Source organism: Nothobranchius furzeri, chromosome 13 (assembly GCF_043380555.1).
Source record: "Nothobranchius furzeri strain GRZ-AD chromosome 13, NfurGRZ-RIMD1, whole genome shotgun sequence".
In the NCBI taxonomy this organism is placed as follows: domain Eukaryota; kingdom Metazoa; phylum Chordata; class Actinopteri; order Cyprinodontiformes; family Nothobranchiidae; genus Nothobranchius; species Nothobranchius furzeri.
This window is the reverse complement of record NC_091753.1, coordinates 22,279,149-22,302,339: the sequence shown is the minus strand read 5'-3', so window position 1 is coordinate 22,302,339 and position 23,191 is coordinate 22,279,149. Positions and strand designations below refer to the sequence as shown.

The 23,191-nt window shown below is 41.7% G+C and overlaps 1 protein-coding gene and 1 pseudogene across 2 annotated transcripts in view; one reads left to right on the top strand and one right to left on the bottom strand.

Annotated features, from left to right (window-relative positions):
- The window catches only part of LOC139062475 (transcriptional protein SWT1-like), a 35,738-nt gene extending 16,453 nt beyond the window's left edge, over positions 1–19,285 (top strand). For both annotated transcript variants that reach the window (XM_070543399.1, XM_070543398.1), the window contains exons 9-14: positions 1,709–1,848; positions 1,982–2,136; positions 2,461–2,610; positions 6,195–6,261; positions 6,345–6,412; positions 17,260–19,285. In XM_070543399.1, the coding sequence (XP_070399500.1) occupies positions 1,709–1,848; positions 1,982–2,136; positions 2,461–2,610; positions 6,195–6,261; positions 6,345–6,412; positions 17,260–17,380 (701 nt within the window). In that variant the 3' untranslated portion in view covers positions 17,381–19,285. The remainder of the gene's footprint in view (positions 1–1,708; positions 1,849–1,981; positions 2,137–2,460; positions 2,611–6,194; positions 6,262–6,344; positions 6,413–17,259) is intronic.
- A 1,692-nt stretch (positions 19,286–20,977) lies between these two features.
- On the bottom strand, positions 20,978–23,191 carry LOC129156331 (influenza virus NS1A-binding protein homolog A-like; annotated as a pseudogene).

Genomic DNA, 23,191 nt, shown 5'->3' with positions numbered 1-23,191 from the left:
TCCGCTGGGTGTCTGGGCTCTCCCTTAGAGATGAGGTGAAAAGTTTGGTCATCTGGGAGGAGCTTGGAGTAGATCTGCTGCTCCTCCACGTCGAGAGGAGCCAGTTGAGGTGGCTCGGGCATCTAGTTAGGATGCCTCCTGGACGCCTCCCTAGTGAAGTTTTCCGGGCCTGCCTAAGGGAAGGGACCCAAGGGAAGACGCAGGACACACTGGAGGGACTATGTCTCTTAGCTGGCCAGGGAATGCCTTGGGATTCCCCGGAGGAGCTGGCCCAAGTAGCTGGGGAGAGAGAAGTCTGGGCCTTTCTACTTGAACTGCTGCTCCCGTGACCCGATTCCAGATAAGCGGCTGTAAATGGATGGATGGATGATTTTGGTCCTCCAGACATAACACCTGTTTAAAAGCTCAGTGTCTGAATCTTGCTTTTATACATTTGCTGTTAAAATAATTTAATATTTGCTCAATCTCTTCCCAGTAGTTAACAACATCTTGCTCAGATTAAAGGTGCAGTAGAAGTTCCTGGAAAAAAGCTGCTTAAGGATACTACATTAAAAAATCTATTTTAAAGTCCAACCCCCTTTCTCCAGGTGCCCTTCCTAGAGTCAGAATCTGATGGCTGCAGAAAATGTTTTATCACCAGATGCAAAGGCCAAACAACCGTAAAACCACAATAGTCTTTCCCTGTTTTTGACCCTGTGTTGGCCCCTTTTCTGCTATAATTCCTAAAATAAACACACCTACCTAACAGCTGTGGAGCCTCCAGGCTTCTGACGGACTCCTCATAGTCTTTCCGCTCTGAAAGTTTAGAGAAGCCATTGAGACCTACAATACAGGTGAAAAGTCTGGACACACCTTTTCATTCAATGTGTTTTCTTTATCTTCATGACCATTCACATTGGGAGATTCTCACTGAAGGCATCAAAACTATGAACACGTGGAGTTATGAACTTCACCAAAAAAGGTGAAATACCCAAAAACATGTTTTATATTCTATTTTCTTCAAAAAAGCCACCTTTTTGCTCCAATTACTGCTTTGCACACTCTTGGCATTCTCTTGATGAGCTTCAAGAGGTAGTCACCTGAAATGGTTTTCCAACAGTCTTGGAGGACAAGCTCTTGAAGCTCATCAAGAGAATGCCAAGAGTTCCTTGGTTTGCCTTCAGTGAGAATCTCCCAATGTGAATGGTCATGAAGATAAAGAAAACACATTGAATGAAAAGGTGTGTCCAGACTTGATCAGAGGTCTAGTGGAGAGAACTGGCCTTATTAAACTGGAAACTCCAGTGTATAACAATATAGTAAAGCTAATATAGACAGCCTGGCTCTGGCTTCATCTCCTGCTCTGCTCTGAGCTGAGAACACATGATCCGTGCACATAGACGGGGGTGGGAAGAGGCGGGAGGGGTGGTCAAAGGGCAGTTTGATGAATGGATTGGGATCAGGATGGTTGAGGTTTTTCCAGGATTGTACATTTAATTTAATGGTTGCCAGCGTAAAGTGAAGATCATTTAAAGCAATATGGGAAACAATGCTCCAGAAAACATCTACTGCACCATTAAAGCAGTCCTGTAAAACACCCGACTAGAGTTTAAGCTTGTGGAGTGAAGCTGAACAACATTCTGAGGCTGCAGGGTGTTTCAGCGTTGTGACAAACCTCTATATCCTGCAGAAGCAACAACTAACTACAAGCTTCTGCCTGTTCCTTCAGGGCAATCTGTGGACAGCTGCTCAACCTCAGCAATTCTCCAGGAAGCAAAGACGTTCGTAGGAGCGTTTTGGAAAAGTTCGAAGCTCGTACCTCAGGCCATCACTACCCTGGAAAAGCTTTACAATACACTGCAGCCTCGGGTCAGCTCAAACACATTTGAAATCGTTAAAATCTTTATTTTACACTTAAAAATCAATGACGAGATCCAAATTATTTAAAAAGGTAAATAAAGCTTAACTTTTTTTTTTTTTTTTTTTTTTTTTTTTGCTCCAGCACGATGTGTTTTCGGAGGAAGAATCAGTTCCCGGTGATGTCACCGTGAAGGATGATGATTATTTTGAAGGCAAACCACCCGTCCCTGCTCGGGTCGCTCCTCAGGAAGTGTGTTCCATGTTTGAGAACATCTGTTCTCACATGTTGCAGAAAAGGTGAGCCAGTACATGCTCAATGAAGAAGCAGCAGATGAAAGCAGCTGAAATATTATGGGATGTGTCGAAAGGATTAAGACCCCAGTGTTTACGTTCTTTATCCTCCAGAGGTTCTTGCTTAAGTCCTTGAGAGGCCGAGCTTACAAAGTTGATTGAAATGAAAGGAGGAAAGAGTTAACTCCAGTGGTTGAAATCACAATAAACAGTTCCTGGAAACACTTTTCATCAACAAAAGCAGCACATTTGAGCTTATTTTGATATGTACTTTGTTTTTTTTTTCCATTCCATTGACCTTCAAGGTCATCTTTTTCTGTCACGTTTCAGTTCGGACTTGTTCGAAGGGCTCGGATTTGACCCTCACACCATGCAGGCCGTGACACCAGTGGGAGGTACCGCACCACCGCCAAAGGACACCATAGCCTGTTTGCAAAAACTGTCCTCTGTGGTCTCACAGCTGCTCCAAGCATTCCGCTGGTACGTTATCCAGCCAGAATCACCGCGGTCACACTAAAATGGGCATTTTATTAAGATGCACCTCAGCAGCAAAGCCCTCCTGTTACACCAAATGTTAGAAATGCTTCTTACAACTATTCTAAGTTTTCTGAAGTAAACTGAAATATGTTTAAACATGCAATTCTTGCAGGCTTTCACTGGTTTAGCAGCCATTTGCCCCTGCAGCCGGTCTTTCTAGGAGCTTCTCTGATCCAGCAATCCTTCCTGTGCCCCCGTTATGTGTGCATGCGTGTTTGTGTGCCACGCTTTAATCTGCTTGACCTTCGAACTTTTCCTTATCTCTTTTCCCATGATGTAACAGCGAGTGCTGCACTTCAGCACAGTGCCTGAAAGAACAGTTACCACATTAATGGCTTGATATAACCCAATCACGTCACACCAAAACTCTATTAGATCTGAACTATATCAGAACTCATAGTAGAGACATTTGCTTGTTCAGAGGCACTGATGATTGATGATTTCCTGCTGATTTGCGCTTTTACCTGCACGAATGCATGTAGTCCATGGCTGTTGTTCATCTGGACTTGCCTTGTCTGCTTTTGTCTCTCTGTTTGAAAACAAAAAAAATTGTTTCATCGGTTTGCTGTCACCTACCTGACTAACATTCTTCTTACACAATGCCTTTGACAGGTGTGGAAAAGAATGTTTAGCAACAACTTTTTATTTTAACTGCAGACATTTTTCACTTTCAACTTGAGCTTGAATCTAATTTCTCATGCAGATTTTTGCAGCCTGTTGTTTTTTTCCCCCTCAAAGTTTTACTCAAAACAGTAACACTAACATTTTGATAATCTCAGATTATTAATTATATATTCCCCTTTAAAAAAAATCCTCACATTGTTTACTTTTAAACAATAAAATTGCAAGACAGTCTTTTACGCCCTTGTTATTGAAGTATTAACAGGGTTTTTATGCTGTACTTCTAAAAACAATCTCTGCATGCATTTTGCCCCAAACAACCGGACCTATTTTATGGGTCTTTCTGAGGATAAATATATTAAATCATACTTTGACCGAGATTTTATATCAGTTTTTCTGTCTTCCAGAAAATAATTTGTTTGGTAAACAAATTAACAGAATGAAAAAAAGAAGATCTTATTTACTTTATTCCACATTTACATATTTAAAGAGCAAGTCAAATGTGTGATGAGGGGGTGAGAAGAAGAAAGATCTGCCCCCCCCCCCCCCTGCTCTGAATCACAATACAGCTTAAAGAGCAAGTCACCCCCTACCAGAGTCTTACTCCACTCCCATTTCATGTTTTAAAAATGCAACAAATGCTGTTGCCTGGCAGACCGAGAAGGCGGAGCCGCTAACAAACGCATGCACGCACGCACACACACACACACACACACACACACACACACACACACACACACACACACACACACACACACACACACACACACACACACACACACACACACACAAAAACATCTTTGTGACATCATAACTTACCAGCTAGCGTCATAGTGTACCTCTTAGTCAATAGCGATGGCAATTTTAAATTCAAATGCAGTGCAGAGTTTTTACCCGACGATGGTGCAACACTGACAGTTTTAGGCAGAATATCTAAATTTTAACTAAGGTGCGCTAAAGTGCCAAATGGTTGACCACACGGGTCTACAGCACAATTAGACACTTATTTATATAGTTTATCAGCAAAAACAAGTTGATTTGGGGGGGATTTGCTCTTAAAGTCTCGACAGATTCATCCTGCCCTGCTTTGTTTTTGATCATCACTCTTTTGTTGGTATTTTTGTGCACTCCGCTTTATTTCCAGCATTGTGCTTGTTCTGATTCTTTTTTCTGCCTCTTGCCTCGATCCTGGCTGACTCACACAATTGAAATTTTAGATGCTTTTATGGAGGGTTTATGTTACTGAAATTTTACCAGAGTTTCTCTCAGAGACCAGCTTCTATTTTTATGGGAAATGTTATGGGAAATAAGGTGAAAAACGTCTAGATATCGGGCCAAAGATTTTAGCTTACACCGACCTCTACATAACAGCGATGGCAATAGAAACACCCATATTGGTCGTTCTCTAAGGGGAGCCTAAGTGCCGCCCATCTACTTCCAGACCATGGGTCCCTTGAAGAACAAAAAAAAAAAAAAAGATTGCAAGTCAATGGGGCTAAAAACGCTATTTTCTAAATCTTATGTGCCATGGATTTCACGTGATGTCCGTGAATTTTAAAGACGCATTATGGTTCCAAGAACGCGCTTATTTTCGGATGGGGAGAAACATTATTTCAGGTTTTGTGTTAAAATACAAACGCACATCACCAAACTGATGTCATCGAACCAGACACGGAGAAAAGTTGAGGGAAAATGTCAGTGAACTTCTTATTCTTCCTTCAGGAAAGAACCATCATAAAGCTCACCATTTGGTAAGTAGCAACTACGCTAGGGGAGAGGAGAATCTGTGGCGACATCACATATGCAACGTGCCAAAGGCAGATTTGTAATCTTGCTAATTACAAACTTTTACAAGCTGGTAAATCTCAAAGTGTGTGACAGGCATGGTCGTAATATACATGATTACTTTTCATTTAAATTGCGGTACAACATATGTGTGATCCATGGCATTAGGCAAAGTGGATTAGAAAATAATCTCTTTTAGCCCCGTTCACTTGCATTCATTTTTTCATTCATTTTTTCGTTCTTCCAGGGACCCATGAGCCGACCGGAAAGGGAGGAGACTTAGGCTCCCTGTACATTTCATTTTGTAGTGATGCTTGATTTGCATGCATGATCTTGTGATGTCAAAAAAAGACTGCTTAACTGAGAACATTTGTGACAAACTAATTGCTGCTCAAAACGAATCGACAAGTGAGGTTGTTTTTTTTTTTTTACCATTGCACCACTCAAACTTGAACTTCCTAGCTTCAAAGCAAAAGTGTTGCAGCCATTCCACATCAGACAGTTATTTCATTTGTCAAATGGTTGCAGGCTCAAAGCAAACCTCAGCTGTGCAACAACAACCTAAGCTCACTTTAAAGATCTACAGCCCAGCAATGCCTTCGCTCAGACATCATGGCATTTGTTACTCTCTTCAGTGTTTCAGATTAAGCTTTAGCTTTAAAGACATTAGTCCAGAGAGTGGTTTTGCTTTTCTGTGTTCTGTATAGCCGTGTGTGTTGGGCTGCTAAAGTACCGTTGCCTAGGAAACAGCCAGATTCAATTTCACATGTTTGGGCAAGCCTCCCTAGCGCTCATTTTCCTCTTTCTGCAGACTCTAGATGTAGAAAATTCCGGATTCTGTACAAATGGAACCATTCTGTTTCCCTCATTCTCCACTCAATATTAAACTCATGAAGAGACTCGTGGAGATTTGCTAAAGCATAGATCCAAATCTGCATTTGTTTTATGTATGAAGATAAAACATTGTTGAAGAAAACATACTTCTTAATGGATTTTTTTTTACTTAGTTGGGTTTGTAAATGTACTTTTTATTTTTCATCCTGGTAATAACACCTTTTCAGCTCGTTTTCATTAACAGCTGGAGTGAAGCCTTCTCAAAGATATGTGTTTTTGTCTCTTAGCTTCTTTTGCTTGAGCTCAAATCCTAACGAAGTCCGGAATCTGCTCAGCGTAATATATTCAGTCAAGGTTTGTGTTGAACACAGAACTGGTTCTCAGATATCTTTGCTTCTTTGGCCACGTTGGTCATTCACATATCGGATTTCTTTCAGGTTGTTGATGAAAATGTCAGACTCACTGCTGAAGATCTCCTTCACTGCTTCACGCAACCACAATACAGGTAGGAAACACACACACATACACACACACACACACACACACACACACACCACTGTCTCTTTGATCATCTGAGGTTATGGAGTCTTCCTTTAAAAAGGACATCTCATTCAAACAGTATTGCCAGATCCAAAATCCCACAATATCGTACAGAGAGGCCTAAATTATCGTTTTCCAGTACAAATTTTCGTACATTATAAATTTGATAATAACATTCTATAAACGACTTCTCACTCCAATATAATATAACAAAGAAGGTGTTTTATATTGCCCTGTTTCAATAAACATCTTTAAAAGCAGTAATATAATGCTTATAAACGTGCAGAGTGTGTCGGCACCACTCCGACCTCCACGCATTAACACACTATGCACATTTGCGCAGTCCTATTTATTTCATTTCTACATAGGTTAAAAGCACGCGACAAAACATCACAGCAGTGAAAAAATTGACCCAATAAATGACAAAGCAGCCTACTCACCTAGTTGCTGATCTCGATCTCCTCATCTGATTCGATGTCTGTCGCAGCAGAATGCCTTTAATCACCTGTACTAAGTGGTCTGTGCTTCTCATTGTAATGTTGTGCTCGGCTAAAAAGCCACATAGCTTGATTTCAGCATTTTTCACATCATTTTCAAACTTCTCTTTTTCATTAGTTTGCTGGAGACATTTAGGTATAGATGTCTGGTTTGGCACAATGCATTTTACCCTTTCTTTGTGTTTAGCTCCCTTTGCGTGATTCTTGAGCACGGTGATTTCTGATACCATCTGGATGTTGCAGCAATGACAGAAAGCCTTGGTTTCGTTCCCCCTAACAGGTGCAAGCCATCCTTTGAAAATAGGGTCCAACTCCCACGCAGGACAATAAACTTGTGTGCGGTGTTGCTTTGCTTTACCTTCATCCGTCCCTTCTCTGGTTTTTCTTTTAAGATTAGAAGCCATTGTCTCGTCGCTCTGTCATCCTAGATTAGACTTAACTCGGCGCGCTCACGGGCAAAAAGCAAAAACTGGCGGGCCACTGCCACATTATATAACCTTACAGTTTCTCGTGAGAGTAGGCCCTATCGATGTGATTGGGCTATTTATTGTACAGATCCAGAGTCAGTTTTTGTAATAGACACAATAGCATAAACCAAATACGATAATTATCGTACATCTGGCAACACTGCATTCAAACTAGTTCCCTGAATTCTTAACACTTTGTTTCAACTTGTCTGGACATGTTTGTGTGTGTGTGTCCTTCCTGAATTCCAACAGCCACTCCATCATCACAGCCTCCTTTGTTGGTATCCCCAGCAGATCTTGACGGTGTCCATGCCAACATTTCCAGACAATTGGAACACATTTCTTTATGTTACACTTCTTCTTTTACACTTCAGAAACCCTAAGCTGGTGTTTTTAGTAACCCTACCCATGTCCTTATCGCAAGGTTTATTCTGACAAGACTCAGTTGTGGTCCTGAACACGTTTTTACAAGGAGGAAACACGAGATACTCGTTTAAAAACAATTGAGTTTAACTGGACAGTTAAAGTGTAGCAGATCTTGCACAATAACTCATAAATGCTCATGTAGTAAATATGTTTCTAACTCATCGAGCTTGTCCAGAGTTTCAGACTTGCTCAATCTGTATCAGGTGTTGACTGTCTCTGGTAGAAGGCAGTGATAATACCAACATGTGCTGATAACAACAGGACATTTTGTTTTTGTTTGTTCACCTATAGGAGATAAGGAAATCAAACAGCTGATCTGTCATGTGGAAGGACTTTTACATGAGTGTTAGTGAGGTTTTAGAAAGATTGCTGGGATAGTCGTGGACTCATTTGTATGAGTTTTACTGGAGGTGGAACACTTTTCTAGTTCTCGTTCATTCATTTACTTCAATAAATCTGCAGTGGTCTAGTCTAAATGAATGCCTTGAGTCGATTTTGGTGGAAAAGAAACTCTGGGGCTTCTTTTTTAGAGGGCAGAAGTTAGTCTGAAGAGTGGGGAGAAGAAAACAACAGAGTTTGGAGTCACTCACTCATTGATATTCATGATATGCAAAAATCTCTGCTCTGATTGAGAGGGTGCTCGCTGCAGAACCACAAAGGCGGAGCTGCACCATAAGGTGGAGCTGCACCAGAGTCAGCCCCGCCCATTCACGCAAACTCAGCCTAGCCCACTGACTTCTGTTTTTGTTTTCAACTTTATCGCAAACTGACCTGACCCACATGAATTACGGCTGTTACTAGTTAACAGTCGTTAATGCTATGTTCTATGCTCCAATTAAACAAGATAAATATAACTTGCTACATGACAAAGACTGAATATATCTCGAAATGATAAGGTTTCTTTTAGCGAATATCTGCCCACAGCCGGTCTAACACAAGTGGTGTATAACAGCATGTCAGACTTTAGAATGGGCTTTGGTAGTGTAGTGGCGAGATCGTCTGAGTTAAATTTTGCTTTCCCCTCAGCTGATGCTGGTTCGATTCTTGGTGGGGTCGTCAGCAATCTATTTAGCCAGCTGAAACATTTAATTTGTTTATATTTTAGTTGTAATGTTTATTTTCAGCAAAATATTTATGTCTCTAAAATTCTTTGAATTTAGTCGTTCCTAAACAGCATTTTAGTTGAAACTCTGCTCACAAATGGACTCACACTGGCTAAATAAACGAATAAATAAATAAAAAAACACATTAGTCATTATATGTTAAACGGTATACCAGTAAATTGTTGTAAACATAGTACTGGCAAGTGTAGCTAGAAATGAAGAAAAGAGGTTGTACACTACCAAAAACTTACACTAATGGGAGGCGAACCTGCGCAAAACTGCATGTCAACCTGATTCCATAACCACTACACCACAACATCATGTGGCGTTACATCTAATTGTGCTGCCCAATGTGTCTCTGAGATGGGTTGTATGGTTTATTGGTGGTGTCTCAGTAGAAGTCATTTCAGAAATAATTTGTCAGAAAATTCACAGAATATCCAGATTTGAGAACCAAGACCAGACCCGCTTTGGGGGAGGAGACCAAATTGAAGCTAAGATGGGAGGAAAATGCATGAATGAGGCTAAAAATGGCTTTGGTGTGTTTCTTATGAGGAAATGACAATATAACATGATTAAAAGTTCCAAAAGTTAGATTTTTAATTACATGGAACCTTTACAAAAACTGTTCAATTAACTTCTCAACTCCGTCCTCAATCTTGCATCTTTTAGCTATAACACCCTCTTTGGTTCCAGAATGCTATCAAGTCTGACAACTGGAAGGAATTGGACTGACTCTGATGGAATGGGCGGGGCTGATTCTGGAATGGGCAGGGCTGACTCTGGTGCAGCTCCACCTTCTGGTGCAGCTCCGCCTTTGTGGTTCTGCAGCAAGCACCACTTGCTCTGACTGGCTAACAGCAACGTGACTCTTCTGTTGCCTTCGTTCTCTCTTTTCTTTTTGGGTAAAAGTATAACGTTGATGTTTAATCTCTACACATAACACAAGCCCAAACCTGTTCTGCCAGGTTGTGATGTTGCTATTGGTTAGCTTCTTTTGTTGCTCCTCTACGAGAAACCTGTGGTCGCATATTTGGGTGTCAGATTTGACTCAGCCCTTAAAGAGCAAGTCACCCCCTACCAGTGTCTTAGTCCACTCCTATTTCCTGTTTGAAAAATGCAACAAATGCTGTTGCCTGGCAGACCAAGAGTGCGGAGCCACTATCAAATACACACACACACACACAGGCTCACAATGCCATAATGTACCATGTAACGTCATAGTGTACCTCTTAGCGGATAGCAATGGAAAATTTAAATTCAAATGCAGTGCAGAGTTTTTACCCGATGATGGCTTAACACTGACAGAATATTGCGCTTAAGTGCCAAATGATTGACCGCATGGGTCTACAGCACAATTAGACACTTATTTATATAGTTTATTAGCAAAAACAAGTTGATTTGGGGGTGACTTGCTCTTTAAATTCAATGTGCGGATGAACGCAGTTGTTCGTTCTTGTATTTTTATTTTTTTTCAGGCGCTTAGCAAAGTTTAAGCCAATTCTCACAAAAAAGAAACCGGAGATTGTTCCAAACTCTTAATGTGTCTAGATTGGACTACTGCAATTATTTTTATGCCAGCTTGAACCAGTCCTCACTGTCATAGTTACATCTGGTAAAAAATGCTGCTGCAGTGTTCATCTGTGGAGCCTGAAAATGGGAGTGTGTTACTCCCCTCCTGGCTGCCTTTGACTGGTTACCAGTGGAATACCTTGTTCTGGTCCAAATCCTGTTTTTGTCTAGAACTCTGTCCGGATCAGCGCCACCATACCTAGCTTCACTTGTCTCCAAGAACTCAATGCTCGGTTGAGAGCGAACTGTTAGAGGTTCCTCGGTCCAAAAGCAAGACTAGGGGTGATTGTGTCTTTTCAGTTATAGGTCCTCGGCTCTGGAACCAACTTCCGCCAGAGATAACAGCCCACGATCGTCCCAATTTTAAAAACCAATCAGTTAGCTGGTTTTACTAATGTTTTTGTGTTTCTTCAAATTACTCTATTGCTTTCAAAATCTTTTTTGTTTTTTATTGATTTACTCTTTTATTTAGTTGCATTTATATTGTTTTATGTTTCTGTGCGTTTTGTTCTCGAGCCTCCTCGACTGGCAGCAGGAACATGTTTTATGAATAAACAATTCAAATCAAATTCTACAAACCTAGACGCACTCTGCTCTCTCCTGGCTGCTAAATCAGTACAACCCTCTGAGGTCACAAGCCAAAGTGGGCGGGGCCTGAGGCGTAGAACGGGCTGTTTTTTCCTGACTCGACCGTTTTCCTGTCTTATGTCCTTTCTGCAGTTAATGCAGGCCATGAGATTTGAAGAATATTTACATGTTCAGCATGCATGTGAAACTCGGAGGGACTGATCGTGTTTAAAAGAGAACAAGTATTACGCGGTTTCTCAGTGAACGAGTCCTTTAAAGTAACATTTTTGGTTCCAGTAGTTTGTCCTCACAAATCCTTATTCGTATCAATTTAAAACTTTCACATCACAACAGGTTATTTGCATTCTTTGAAACAAAATGCTAAGTTTTATTAAAGTGCTTCTTCTCTTATATTATTTGTTATTTAAATATGATTATTTAGAAATTGTGATTAAAGGCTGATAAAGTGAAGACGCTGCTCGAAACCAACACACTTAGCTTTTGGTCTTAATAAAATCAGCATAAAGTTTTGTGCTGTACTGGTGATTGGTGTGTTTATTGAGTCTAAACTCCTGTTTAATTTACGTTCTAGTCTGGATAGATGAGCAGAATCAGCTGCCTGTCTGCATAGCGAAGTAGATCTGAACCCATCCTTGTGCCTGCAGGTTAAACCTGGCTGCTGCAATGGAAACAAGCCACAGGCATCTGTCTTAAACAGATTATGTCTCATTATATGTCCTCTCATAAAGCTGCTGTGTGACAGTTTGAAACTTTTTTATTCTAACAGCATGTGGAACATCCACTTGTAGACATAATAGATGCTTATTCCTGTAAATAATTGATGTCACACACTTGGCACTGGTGGATTTTACAACCTCATTTTACCCAAGATTTCAGATTCTCCTTGTAGTGATTAGTAATGTGATGCCACGAGGAGAGTGGTGAATATTTAGCATTAAAGGAAAACATCAGCTGGTGCTTTCCAGGTTCTCCCTCGTCACAGGAATTCAGCCCTCCTTACACCAGGTCGCCACCAGTGGACACGGCTGAGCCGACGGCGTCGTGCTGGTGAAATTTTTATCTCCCACATTCACTGTGAAGTGATCGGGCATTTCCTTTGCTAGTGCATTATCTGTGCTGTTAAATAATTGATCCGTTCTGTATGATGTCACAAGTTACATAAGGGTGCGTGTGCGGGCATCAGCTGATAAGAGATGACAGCCGATAACCTTTGTCTAAGGGTTTTGTTACGAGGGTTTTTAAATCGGCTGTGTGTTTGGTTATATTTGTGAATTTTCAACTTTGCGCAACATAAAGCCTGATGTGTGTTTAGTATTTTTAGGTGAATGGAAGTATGGGAGCGTATTGCATTCACCTGAAATTTATTCATAAAGCTCTTTTTCTGAATTAACGTCTAAACAAATAAATAAATAGATAAAATAATAGCTCCTGTAGGCATATTTAAGTAAGAGGATCTCCAGTTTGTTGAGTATAAAGCCATACTTTGCAACTTTTTCATGTTTTTAAATCATTTTCTTGAGCCAGTATGTGCTAAAATGACCCTTTACAGGGTTCATGAAATATCACTCAGACCCCCACCGCCCTCTGTGGCCAGAATATCACTCTTGCAACTTCAGATTGACGGTCCAGACCCTGTTGGGGTTAGTAAAGTAAAGCTGAGATGCCAGCGCTGCAGTCTGCTTCCAACACATTTTCTACATGTTTTAGATTGTGAACACAGCTGATTTGTTTGATCTAGTAATGAACCACTCAATATGCTTCCTTATGTAAGAACGTTCCATGTGGATATTCTGCATCAGGAATTGTCCTGAGGCAGTTTAGGAACATCTGTCGGCTGTTCTTGGCTTATTTTTACATGTGGATGTAACATCAGTGCTAATGGCTTTTAATGCAGCCCAGCTTAGCTGCTGAGTGACATCGCTGATAAAGATGGATGAGTCGTTTTCCAGGCAGCATGTGTTTGAATTGCATGCCGGCATTGAGCTTTATGTCATTTCTTACTTTATTAAGTCATTCAGGCTCTTCAGCTCCTTACATGCGTCCAGGTTAGTCATATGCATCATCTTAGCTCCTAAAGGACCTACTGCTCGGCTCAGTTACTCAAATCCACAGAACACAGCTCAAGACTTAATTCTGCATCATCTTCTGCTGGGTGTGTTTAAATGCTACGCCGTCACTGTTTCTCATCATGGATGATTGAATCAGAACCATGATGACACACAGAAACTATGCTTTCATCCTTTAATCATATGGGGTGCCATTGTAAAGTCAAACAGTCATAACTAAATATCAACATTTTGAGTTGCTTAGCCTGTCAGAGAAAAAATGGGAGTTCATTTTCCAGTCATATTTTCACAATGTTATTCATACATCTGTAAATGTTAAAGTTCCCAACTAAATTTCAGTTAGCAAGCCAAATATTTAATTTAGTTAAATATTTATTTTACAAACTAAATAATTTTGTCAGACCCATTATATTTATTATATTATATATATAATTAGAAACTAAATATTTAGTTTGTAACCTAAATATTTAATTTACTAACAAAATATTTAATTTGGAGCAAAGTATTTAGTCATCTTTTAGTTCACGAACTAAATATTCAGGTCTGACCTAAATATTTGTTTTAAATGGTAAATAAATGGCCTGTATTTGATATAGTTCCTTCTAGAGTTCTGGAACCCCCCCAAGACGGTAGCTTATCAACACCAGTCATTCACCCATTCACACCCTGGTGTTGATGAGCTACATTGAAGCCACAACTGCCCTCGGGTGCACTGACAGAGGCAAGTCTGCCTTACACAGGCGTCACCGGTCCCTCCGACCACCACCAGCAGGCAAGGTGGGTTAGTTGTCTTGCCCAAGGATGCAACGACAGAGACAGACTGAGCGGGACTCGAACCTGCAACCTTCCGATTATGGGGCGAGCCAGTGGCGGATTTAGCAATTTGGGGGCCCAAGGCGAACACAGACATGGGGCCACTTACACAAAATTTTTGACAATCTTACCTTTAACTGGGTTTGTGAAACTCTCCCCTCTTCTGACATGAGTTATTTTCCCACTTTATTAGTCCCTAGTTATAAAATGGAGCATTGTGGATGACAAACTCGGCACATCTCTGAATCTGTGTTGTGATTCGTTGTGCTCAAGACAGGGAATCCCGGTGGCTACCGTAATGTTTTGTATATGCACCAAACGCCACATTTTTATTCTTTTCAGTACTTTTGGAATTTTACAGATATCTTGAACGGTTGAGGAATTATGGTAATGAGAAGTGTGCATGTCCAATCCCGTCGGCGGCGACAGGTTGGTAATAAGAATATTGTGGCATTAACAGAGGGGTGCCGGCGGTCAGGGCTAGGGGGCCCCCCAACACAAGGGGGCCCCAGGCGGCCGCCGATCTATGCCTAATGGTGAAACCGCCACTGGGGCAAGCACTTAACTCCTGTGCCACTGTTGCCCTAAATTTAGTTTAACTAAATTATTTAGTTTACAAACTAAATGTTTTCAACTAAAAAGCTAAAACACGTTGTTTTACGAGTACTATTCTCATGTCATGTTGTGTTCTTATATATTTATATTTTAGAGACTTACTTGTCTGTGAAAAGTTCATCAACTTTGCATCAGCCAAGGTATTCCATAAATTTGAAGCAAGTGGTAGTCTAACACTATTGGTTAGTTCTGGTCGGCGCTCAGGTTCCTATTGCACGGAGCTCTGCGGGGCAGGGGGTGTGCTAGCAAAAAAAAAAAAAAAAAGAAGACGTATTGCTTATATCCTATCACAGTACATGATGAGACAATTACTTTTACGGATTTCTGACAAATCATGCATAATTTCTGAAAGGCAAAAACTCCGGAAAGCAGCTTTAAATTATGACTGTTGGACTTTACAAATGGCACCCCATGTTATCAGTGCACCTCTGGGATATAATACTTTTTTATTTTTTGCTTTGGTTATTCAATAAGAATTCTGGGTGAATGTTGACAAAATGATTATTATTAAAGGTGGAATAGATGTTTTTCTTGATGTTCAGAAAACCTAGAAAATGACGACTGGTGTTTAGCACTATCTCGTTTCCTCTGGAAATGTGGGTGTCCGCTTCCAGCAAAAGCATCTCAGGGAAGATACCTGAGGGAGGGCGTGAGTGTTCCATGACCGTGTTTGCGTTCAAAAGCTTGATTGCAGATTTGTTGTAACAGCCTTAACCAGCAAAAATTAAGAGGAAATTGATAATATTAAGAAGACGCATGGAGACACCTGTGTTCAAGGCAGCATCGTGTTGGTCGGATACACGGTGGGAAGCTGTTTTAAACGGGACCAGAATAAAATCTCCAAAAAAATCCTTTCAGTGGTTCATGTTTCTATTCATGGTTTACCCGTTAAACACACAAAATGAATGTTGCATAACGCATCATTTGTGCACAAGTGCACCACTAGCCTTCTGCAACTGAGTAGCAGGTTAGAATGGTGAACATTAAAAGTGTGGGAAACTCGTTTAATCAATACATTTGCGATGGTCTCTGGTAGGAATGAAGGCGTTGCATGGTGTTCTCGGGAAAACAAAAGCTCTGAATTGCTTGAATCATCACGGTCAACGCTGCTGCTGCTGCACAGTGTGGCAGCAGACAGCAGGATTTGAAGTCTTATTTCCTCATATTTGAACATCTCACCTCAGATGGATAACAGCAACGCGCCTCTACCACTGACTTTCAATGTGGATGTTTTTTTCTTCACAAATAACACAAGCCTGGAGTTTTTCTGTGGCCGTGTTGCTAATGCTAACAGTTATAGCTTCTACTATCCAAGACGTTTTCTGCTGTTCACTGAGACTCAAACATGTTCTCCTCATTCCCTCCTGTTTGTTACACAACGTTCCGATGGGAACAGAACAGACAAGGAAACAAACACGCAACAAACTCCCTCAGCGACTCTGCTGCTAAGCAGCTATTGCCAGCGCTGTGGCTGGGTGGTGTTTGCTTCTGGAGAATGTTTTACTGTCAGGAAAAACTAGACCAGAAGAACATTTGGTTAAGTCAGGAGAAATGGTGTCCATTGAAGTTTCTGGAAGCTGCAGTAGAATGTATTTTGTATTAAGCTGTTCATCCTATTTTAGTCAAATACCACACATGGTCTAAAGGTTGTCTTCTACAGTTTGAGCTGTTTTACATTCAAAGTAGTGGAAAAGTTTAGGAATAACAGCATCAAAGCCTCTTTCTCTATGAAGCAGACATATTTGGAAGTTTGACTCAGGGGGAGGCGGTTTCATGTGCGTGCTACTCGTCCGTTATTCCCCAATATTCTGTTAAAACTCTGTAGTTAAAATCCAAAACAACACGTGCTTTTGGAAATTACTGCAGTCATCCTGCAACTTAATGAGCTTTTCCCTGTAGAGCCTACAACATTCAGGGTTTGTTGCAGAAACCAACACACCGGGCCGTTCATAAAACCAGCTCAGTGACCTAGTGGTAGAGTGTCTGCCCTGAGACTGGGAGATCAGGGTTCGATTCCTGGTCGGGTCGTAACAAAGTCTTTGAAAAATGGGACCCAATGCCTCCCTGTTTGACACTCAGCATTAACGGGTTGGATTGGGGGGTTAAACCACCAAATGGTTCCCGAGGGCGGCTGTGTCTGCAGCTCACCGCTCCCCCAGGGGATGGGTCAAATGCGGAGAACAAATTTTGCACACACATCAGTGTGTGTGACAACTAATGGGACTTTAACTTCAACACAAGTGACTTTAACTTATTTAATTTAATTCAAAGATTCAATTTCTCGCTCGTCATTTTTCTTCTCCAGAGTTGATGCTGAACATGTTTTTTTTTCACTCGACATCAGAACCAAGATGTCTTTGAGTCTGATGCAGTAGCTGGATAAAAAATACATTCAGAAAAATGTCAAAATATTAGTTTTCCCAGCAGATTGAAGTTTTTAAGCGCCTCTTCTCTCCAGCACTTCTACATATTCTAAACTGGAGACTGTTGTTGAAGAATTATCACAAGACTCCTGTCGTTTCTCCGCTCCGCACAGGTGGACTAAATGACACGGGAAGCGTTAAAGTGCCGTTATTAGTCTAATGCTCCTCCCTCCCTCTTGTCCTCTCCAGATCTTTATTCATTCACGTGTTGTGTCTGTTAAACTCTTTTCCTCTGTGCTCAGGTTGAAGCTGCGAGTTGGAAGCAGTCACCTGATGGACCTAAAAAAGGCCTTGGACTGTTGTGCTCAGACCTTGGGTCAACACACCGCCTTCAACGGTGCTGAAACATCAAACAGATGCTGAAAATCCAACCAAACATCAATTACACTCTTCTGAGTCTGTTTACTCGTGTCTTTATCAGAACAACCTTCTTCTCCAAACTAATGAAGGTCTACTAATGTTTAGTTGTTTTGAAAGGTTTCGCCCATTAAAGAGTTTGCATAGAAATGTCTGTTGAGGCTTTTTCTCAGTTTTTGGACCAGATGATTGTGGAAGGATCTTTGAAATGCCACTGAGCCTTACAATTTTTTCTAATTAGCTTCAGTGGTAGCCTCTACTGAAAGATGCTCTCTGACTGAAGCCTGGTTCATACCGGACGAAACACAGATGCGGTCCGGTTTCCGTGCGGCGTCTGCGTAGATCAAAAAACATTGGTTCCAATCAGAGCATTCACACCGGCTGCGGATCCAGATGTGAAACTCCCGCTAGTTTCCACGTGGAGTTTATTTTTCCAGATGTCTCATTCGGATTGTCATGAAGTTAAAACAATTACATGAGCCAGACAGGAAGTGAGACATGTTTCAGTGAGGTTCATCCTGTATACTTCAAAATAAAACCAAATTATATTTGCCATTTTGTTTAATTTTTAATGACAGGGATATCAGTTCAGTGTGTTAGTTCTAGTCGTTTTTACAGCAATGTTTTTAAACATATTCTCCTCTTGTGGGAACAGTTATCCGGAGACATTCATCTGTAGTCGGTGTAAGTGGCAGTCTGCCTGGAGGCCGTGTGGTAACCGGGCTGTCTCTGTACCACAGCTGGTGTGAAACAGCCTTTAAGCCCCTTTCACATCGAGTGCTGAATGGATGTCGAACAGAATCTATTAGGCTTCTGGTCAGACTGCCATTTACACCAACTACAGGTCATGTGTGAAACATCTCCCCAACGTTGCTCACGAGTTCACACGCTACGTGTGTAGAGAGATCATACTATCGTACACTGTAGCCAATATCCCTGTCATCAATTATAACAAAGGAAGCGTTTTATTTTGAAATCAACCAGATGCACCTCACTGCCACACTTCTCACTTCCTGTCTGCCTTATGTTATTTCTTCAACTTCATGACAATTTGGCTGCAGCATCTGTAAAAAAATAGCAACCACATGGAAAGATGGATCTGGATCCGGTGTGAATGCCCTGATTGGGCTCAGTGATTTTCAGTCTTTGCAGAAACCGCACAGATTCTGATCCACATTTGTTCTGCATTCAGTGTAAACGAGGCATAAACCTTAAATAGGGAAATATTTTTGAATAAACTGGTTTTGATATTTTTTAGTGTTCTATAAAAATAATACAATGTTCATGCAAATATGTTTGAGCTAAGAGCTGGGGCTCGTATGCTGCAGTTGGCTGCTAACCAGCTGACTTTGGCACTACTATGGCATCGCTGACAGATCTATGTAAACATGAGGAACAAAAATTTGCTTTCATACCCATTAATCCTGCTTTCTCTCCTTCTGTGTGGGTGAAATTACACCCATCACTCAGTTTTCATTTCTGCAGACTGCGCATGTTTCTGTCCCAGCCAAGTGTGCCGGTTCTGACCAAACCCGAGTAACAACTAAGATCAGATGCATTGTTTTGAAAAGTGCTTGATTTACAAAAATCTGAGACATTTTTCTAGCTTGTTTCAGCAAAAGTTAATTTAATGTAACACAAGATGGATTATTATTCAGATCTTTCGGTTATTTGGAAATGTTGACATTACAATATTTATTTAAAGAGGAAGGGATTAAGGGTGTGTATTTAAAGAACAAAATAGAAAAGAGCTCCAATATTATTTATCCAGTTATTGACACGCAGGTAGAATAAACACAAATATAAGCTTCTCCAAGAATTTTGTTGTCCAGTTAAAATTGTTCAATAATGAGAATGAATGGGAAATTGTTTATTTTGTTTTATACAGATAAATTAAACATTTGTCAAGGATGTTTTGTCTTGGGGTTTTTTTTTTTTTTTTTTTTGAATCTGCAGAAATTTCCAAACCTGGGCTGCTGACCTTAAAGATGCTAGCGCCGTGCATGTGCTCTGCTTTTCTGTGCACGACTGAACGTGGCTCGCATGTGACGTAGAGCTTAGTGGCAGGTGATGGCAGCTGACAGATGGATTACTGCTGCTACTGTGAGAGGGGCTGAAGCAGATAAGAGCCAGTATCGAACAGAACTTTGTCCTATAAAATCATGGCACACAGCTCAGAATAAACATCAGTCGTGCTGTTGCACTTTTTGTTCCTGGCTGTCGTGCACCAGTAACTGCCACAGTAAAAACCCACCTGAGGTTATTTTTAGGTAGCTATATTTAGACTATTAATGCAGATCCATCTCAACAGGAAGTCTTAAAATCCTGCACAAAATCACAAGTTTTTCCTGTTTTCAGCTGAACAGAAATAATCTTGTTTATAAATAAATTAAACCAATATTTTAAATCATACATTCTAGTATGGATGGGCCAGTATTAAGTCTGCTTCCTCCAACATGTGGCCCATTTCTTATCCCTTTACTTGATGCAACTGTCTGCACACTTCAGACCAACCTGTGAAAGAGCACAGGAGGGATTTCTCCAGATCTGGCATGCAGCCACGTGTCTGAGGTTGTGTTCAGGAAGGCCAATCAGCCGGTTCCCTTTGAGCACCTCCACAGCCTCGAATCATCGTCATCACACCACCATAACACATTCTGAGACCCTGCCGGCTCATATCTCCTATAAGACCCTGCAGCTGACTGTTGTCAGAAAAGCAGTGGTTTAAACTATAATCAGATGTAGACAAAAGTTTGATTTCAATGATTTATTAATTAAATGTTACAAATGTGAATTTTCTCCATCACACCTTCCAGAAAAATCTGTCAATGCCTGACAATTTAAAACACAATAGAGGGGGAAAAAAGTATTTTCAATAAATTGTACCTCTACTTTTATCAGCTAATTAAATTTCATTAAGAAAATTTTGGTTAGCAGAAGCATGGCTGTGCGAATCACGTGTGCACAAAAAAGCTAAAACTGGCACTGGTTAGAGTCACTGACTTAAGCTTTCTGCTACTAGTTTTTACAGGTAAATCAGTGTATAAAAATATAAAAAAGGCAATTATTTAAGAGTCTAAAAGCAATCCAGCTCATTTCAAAGACACAAAAAGCTGTGAGAGGTGTTTATAGACTTGTACTGAAAGTAAGGCTCGAAACCACTAAACTTTAAATATGTGACAAAAATTTTATCTTCAAAAAACTGAAATCCTGAAGTGAAAGCACTTCATACTGCCGCTTTCTACAGCGGCCAATCGAACAAAATTACCTCATGGTTACACCCCACCCCCCCACCCCATGACAAACTGTAAAAGCACTACATGTGTTAAATGTTGGCATGACAAAAATGAGGAAGAAACAAAATATATACAAAACAAATTTATGCAATATGCAAAGGTGTCATGTTGCCCTGGGCAACAACCCTCCCTCCCCGCCCCACACCCACCTGCCAAGATTGAGACGGCCTTCACTGAAGACTCCTCACCTTTACTACCCCCCCCCCCCCCCCCCACACACACACACACACACACTGAAACATGTTAATACAGCCTTCTGTAAACAGCTCAACATCCTGAGGGGTTTCTACTGCCAGCGTGGACTCACTGATGTTAAGGGAGGCACAGGTGGACCAGGTTTTGGCCACGGGGTCAAAAACATCACAGTTCTTCAGGCCCTTCTGCCCGCAGGGGTCCGATCCTCCCACAACATAAAGCTTGTTGTTCAAGGAGCAGACACCTTCACACAGACCAACACGAACTCAGAACTAGTTTATATTAAATGACTGATTTTACGGACGGGACTGACCTGCATTGCAGCGGTTTGTCCTCAGCTCTGGAATTTGAACCCACTCATCAGTATGTGGATCGTATGTCTCCCCACAGCTCAGCTCATCAGAATGTCCGTTGGACCCTCCAATCACGTACAGCTGACCCTGGGGGGGGGGGGGGGGGGGGGGAACAAGCGGTTCACAAAATAAACATTCATAAAACCAGGACCCACTGGCGGCTGACAAATGTTCACCTGAGAGAAGTCAGACATGTCTGAACAGGTGTGGACACTCTCAGAGCAAACACTCGCTTTATTGCAGAGTAAATACGCCAGAGATAAAATAACATGAGCACGGCCATCTGGAACCGAGCCCTTGGAGTCCGCATGGGAGCGATGAAAGTCCAGCAGTCCTCCTTGGGGTCGAAGCACTCCACAGTCCTCAAACACTCCTCTCTGTTGTAGCCTCCTAAACACATAGATTGTGTTCAAAGTTCATCCAGCTTCCATTTAGCAAAATCATCCTTGTTCAACTAGATTTAGGCAAACCTGCTGCAATGAGTTTCCCGTTCATAGCTGCGGTGCCCAGGCCACAGCGAGCATAGTGCATGGGGGAGAGAGGGTGTTCCTCCACCCCCTCTTCAGGCTGGGCCTCAAAGCTGAGACTCTTCATCAGGCAGGGTGTAGCAGTGGGAGAAGTCTGAGGACTGTTGCGACCATGCAGGAAGATCACACACAGCACGCCGTCCAGCACAGCCAGACGCAGATAGTTGTTGTCTAGATACAAGAGGACACATTTCTGAGTCAACTTTTGTTTCTATAAAACAAAAACGTACGAGCTCTGCTGATCTGAACGTACTTGTGGTCTTCTCAGAGGCGATGTACTTCCACTCTCTCCTGGCAGTAGGTTTCAGGACATTTGCTGCTTGGTTGGAGGGTGAGAGGCTTCCTGAAGAGCTGCAGCTCTGCTGTCTCTGGGCGCTCTCGCGTGCCGGTTTCTTCTGCAAAAGCACAACGCAGCTACAGAAGCCGAGCTTGCACCACAGACTCATCGGTGGCCAGCCTTTGAGCCAGTTGTTCCAGCTGGTGTGACTACTACAATCCAACACCACACTATGCTGAATGATGTGCACAACTGCTGCTGTTTCTTAACCCATAACTCAAGCTAAAGCCCAAAAACTAGCTCGCCATTGCCTGCCTTAGCTGAGCCTAACTTTAAACCTCAACACCGACAAGGTGTTGAAGCACATTTACGCTAAAGTGCCCGGTTAAGTTGTTAAATAAAGCAATCAGACCTAGAGGCTTCCTAATTACAGTGAAGCCAGGCACAAGCTGCTGAGTACCTGCACAAACTGAAGGTGGTCCTCCTCGCCACCAAACACTTCATTGTGCCCCTCCATCCACCAGCTTGTGGTCAGGTGAGTAGTAGAGTTTGCACCTAAAAAACAGACACGAACAACACACCCATGTGGCTGTCTCCATAGCAACACACTGAGAACCCCAACAAAAAGGGAGGAAGAGGAGGGGCCGGCAGATTGGTGAGGAGGAATGGGGGAAGGGACAAAGACCTGGATCTTCAGCGGGATGGGGAACGTCGCTCTAAAGACACGCAGGAGGCTGCTGCTGCTGCACAGAGTGGGTTAAAAATCTGAGCTCAAGAAGGGAGCTGCTGGGTTTGTCACAAGCTCTTCTTAAAGGTGCATCTATAAAAAGAGGGAAATTGAGGAAAGTTGAAAGGCTGCATCTGGAAAGATCTTCATCAGAGGAGCTTCTCGCCACTCCTGCTGCTTGGAAACTGGTCCTTGAGCTGGAGGTTTGGTCGCTGTTACGGCTGCCACAACCGCAATTCAGAAAATAAGAAGTCACACTTTTTAACTTACACAAAATCCCAACAAGAGAAAAAAAAAAGATTTAATGAAACCACGCTCATTCAGTCGAGTCCAAACTGAATTCTACATGAAGTCACGCAGCGTCGTCTTCAGCACAGGTTTGACAAAACAGTGTGAATCTGTACATGAGAAAACTGCCCAGTAGCTTATGTGGGTGGTTCAT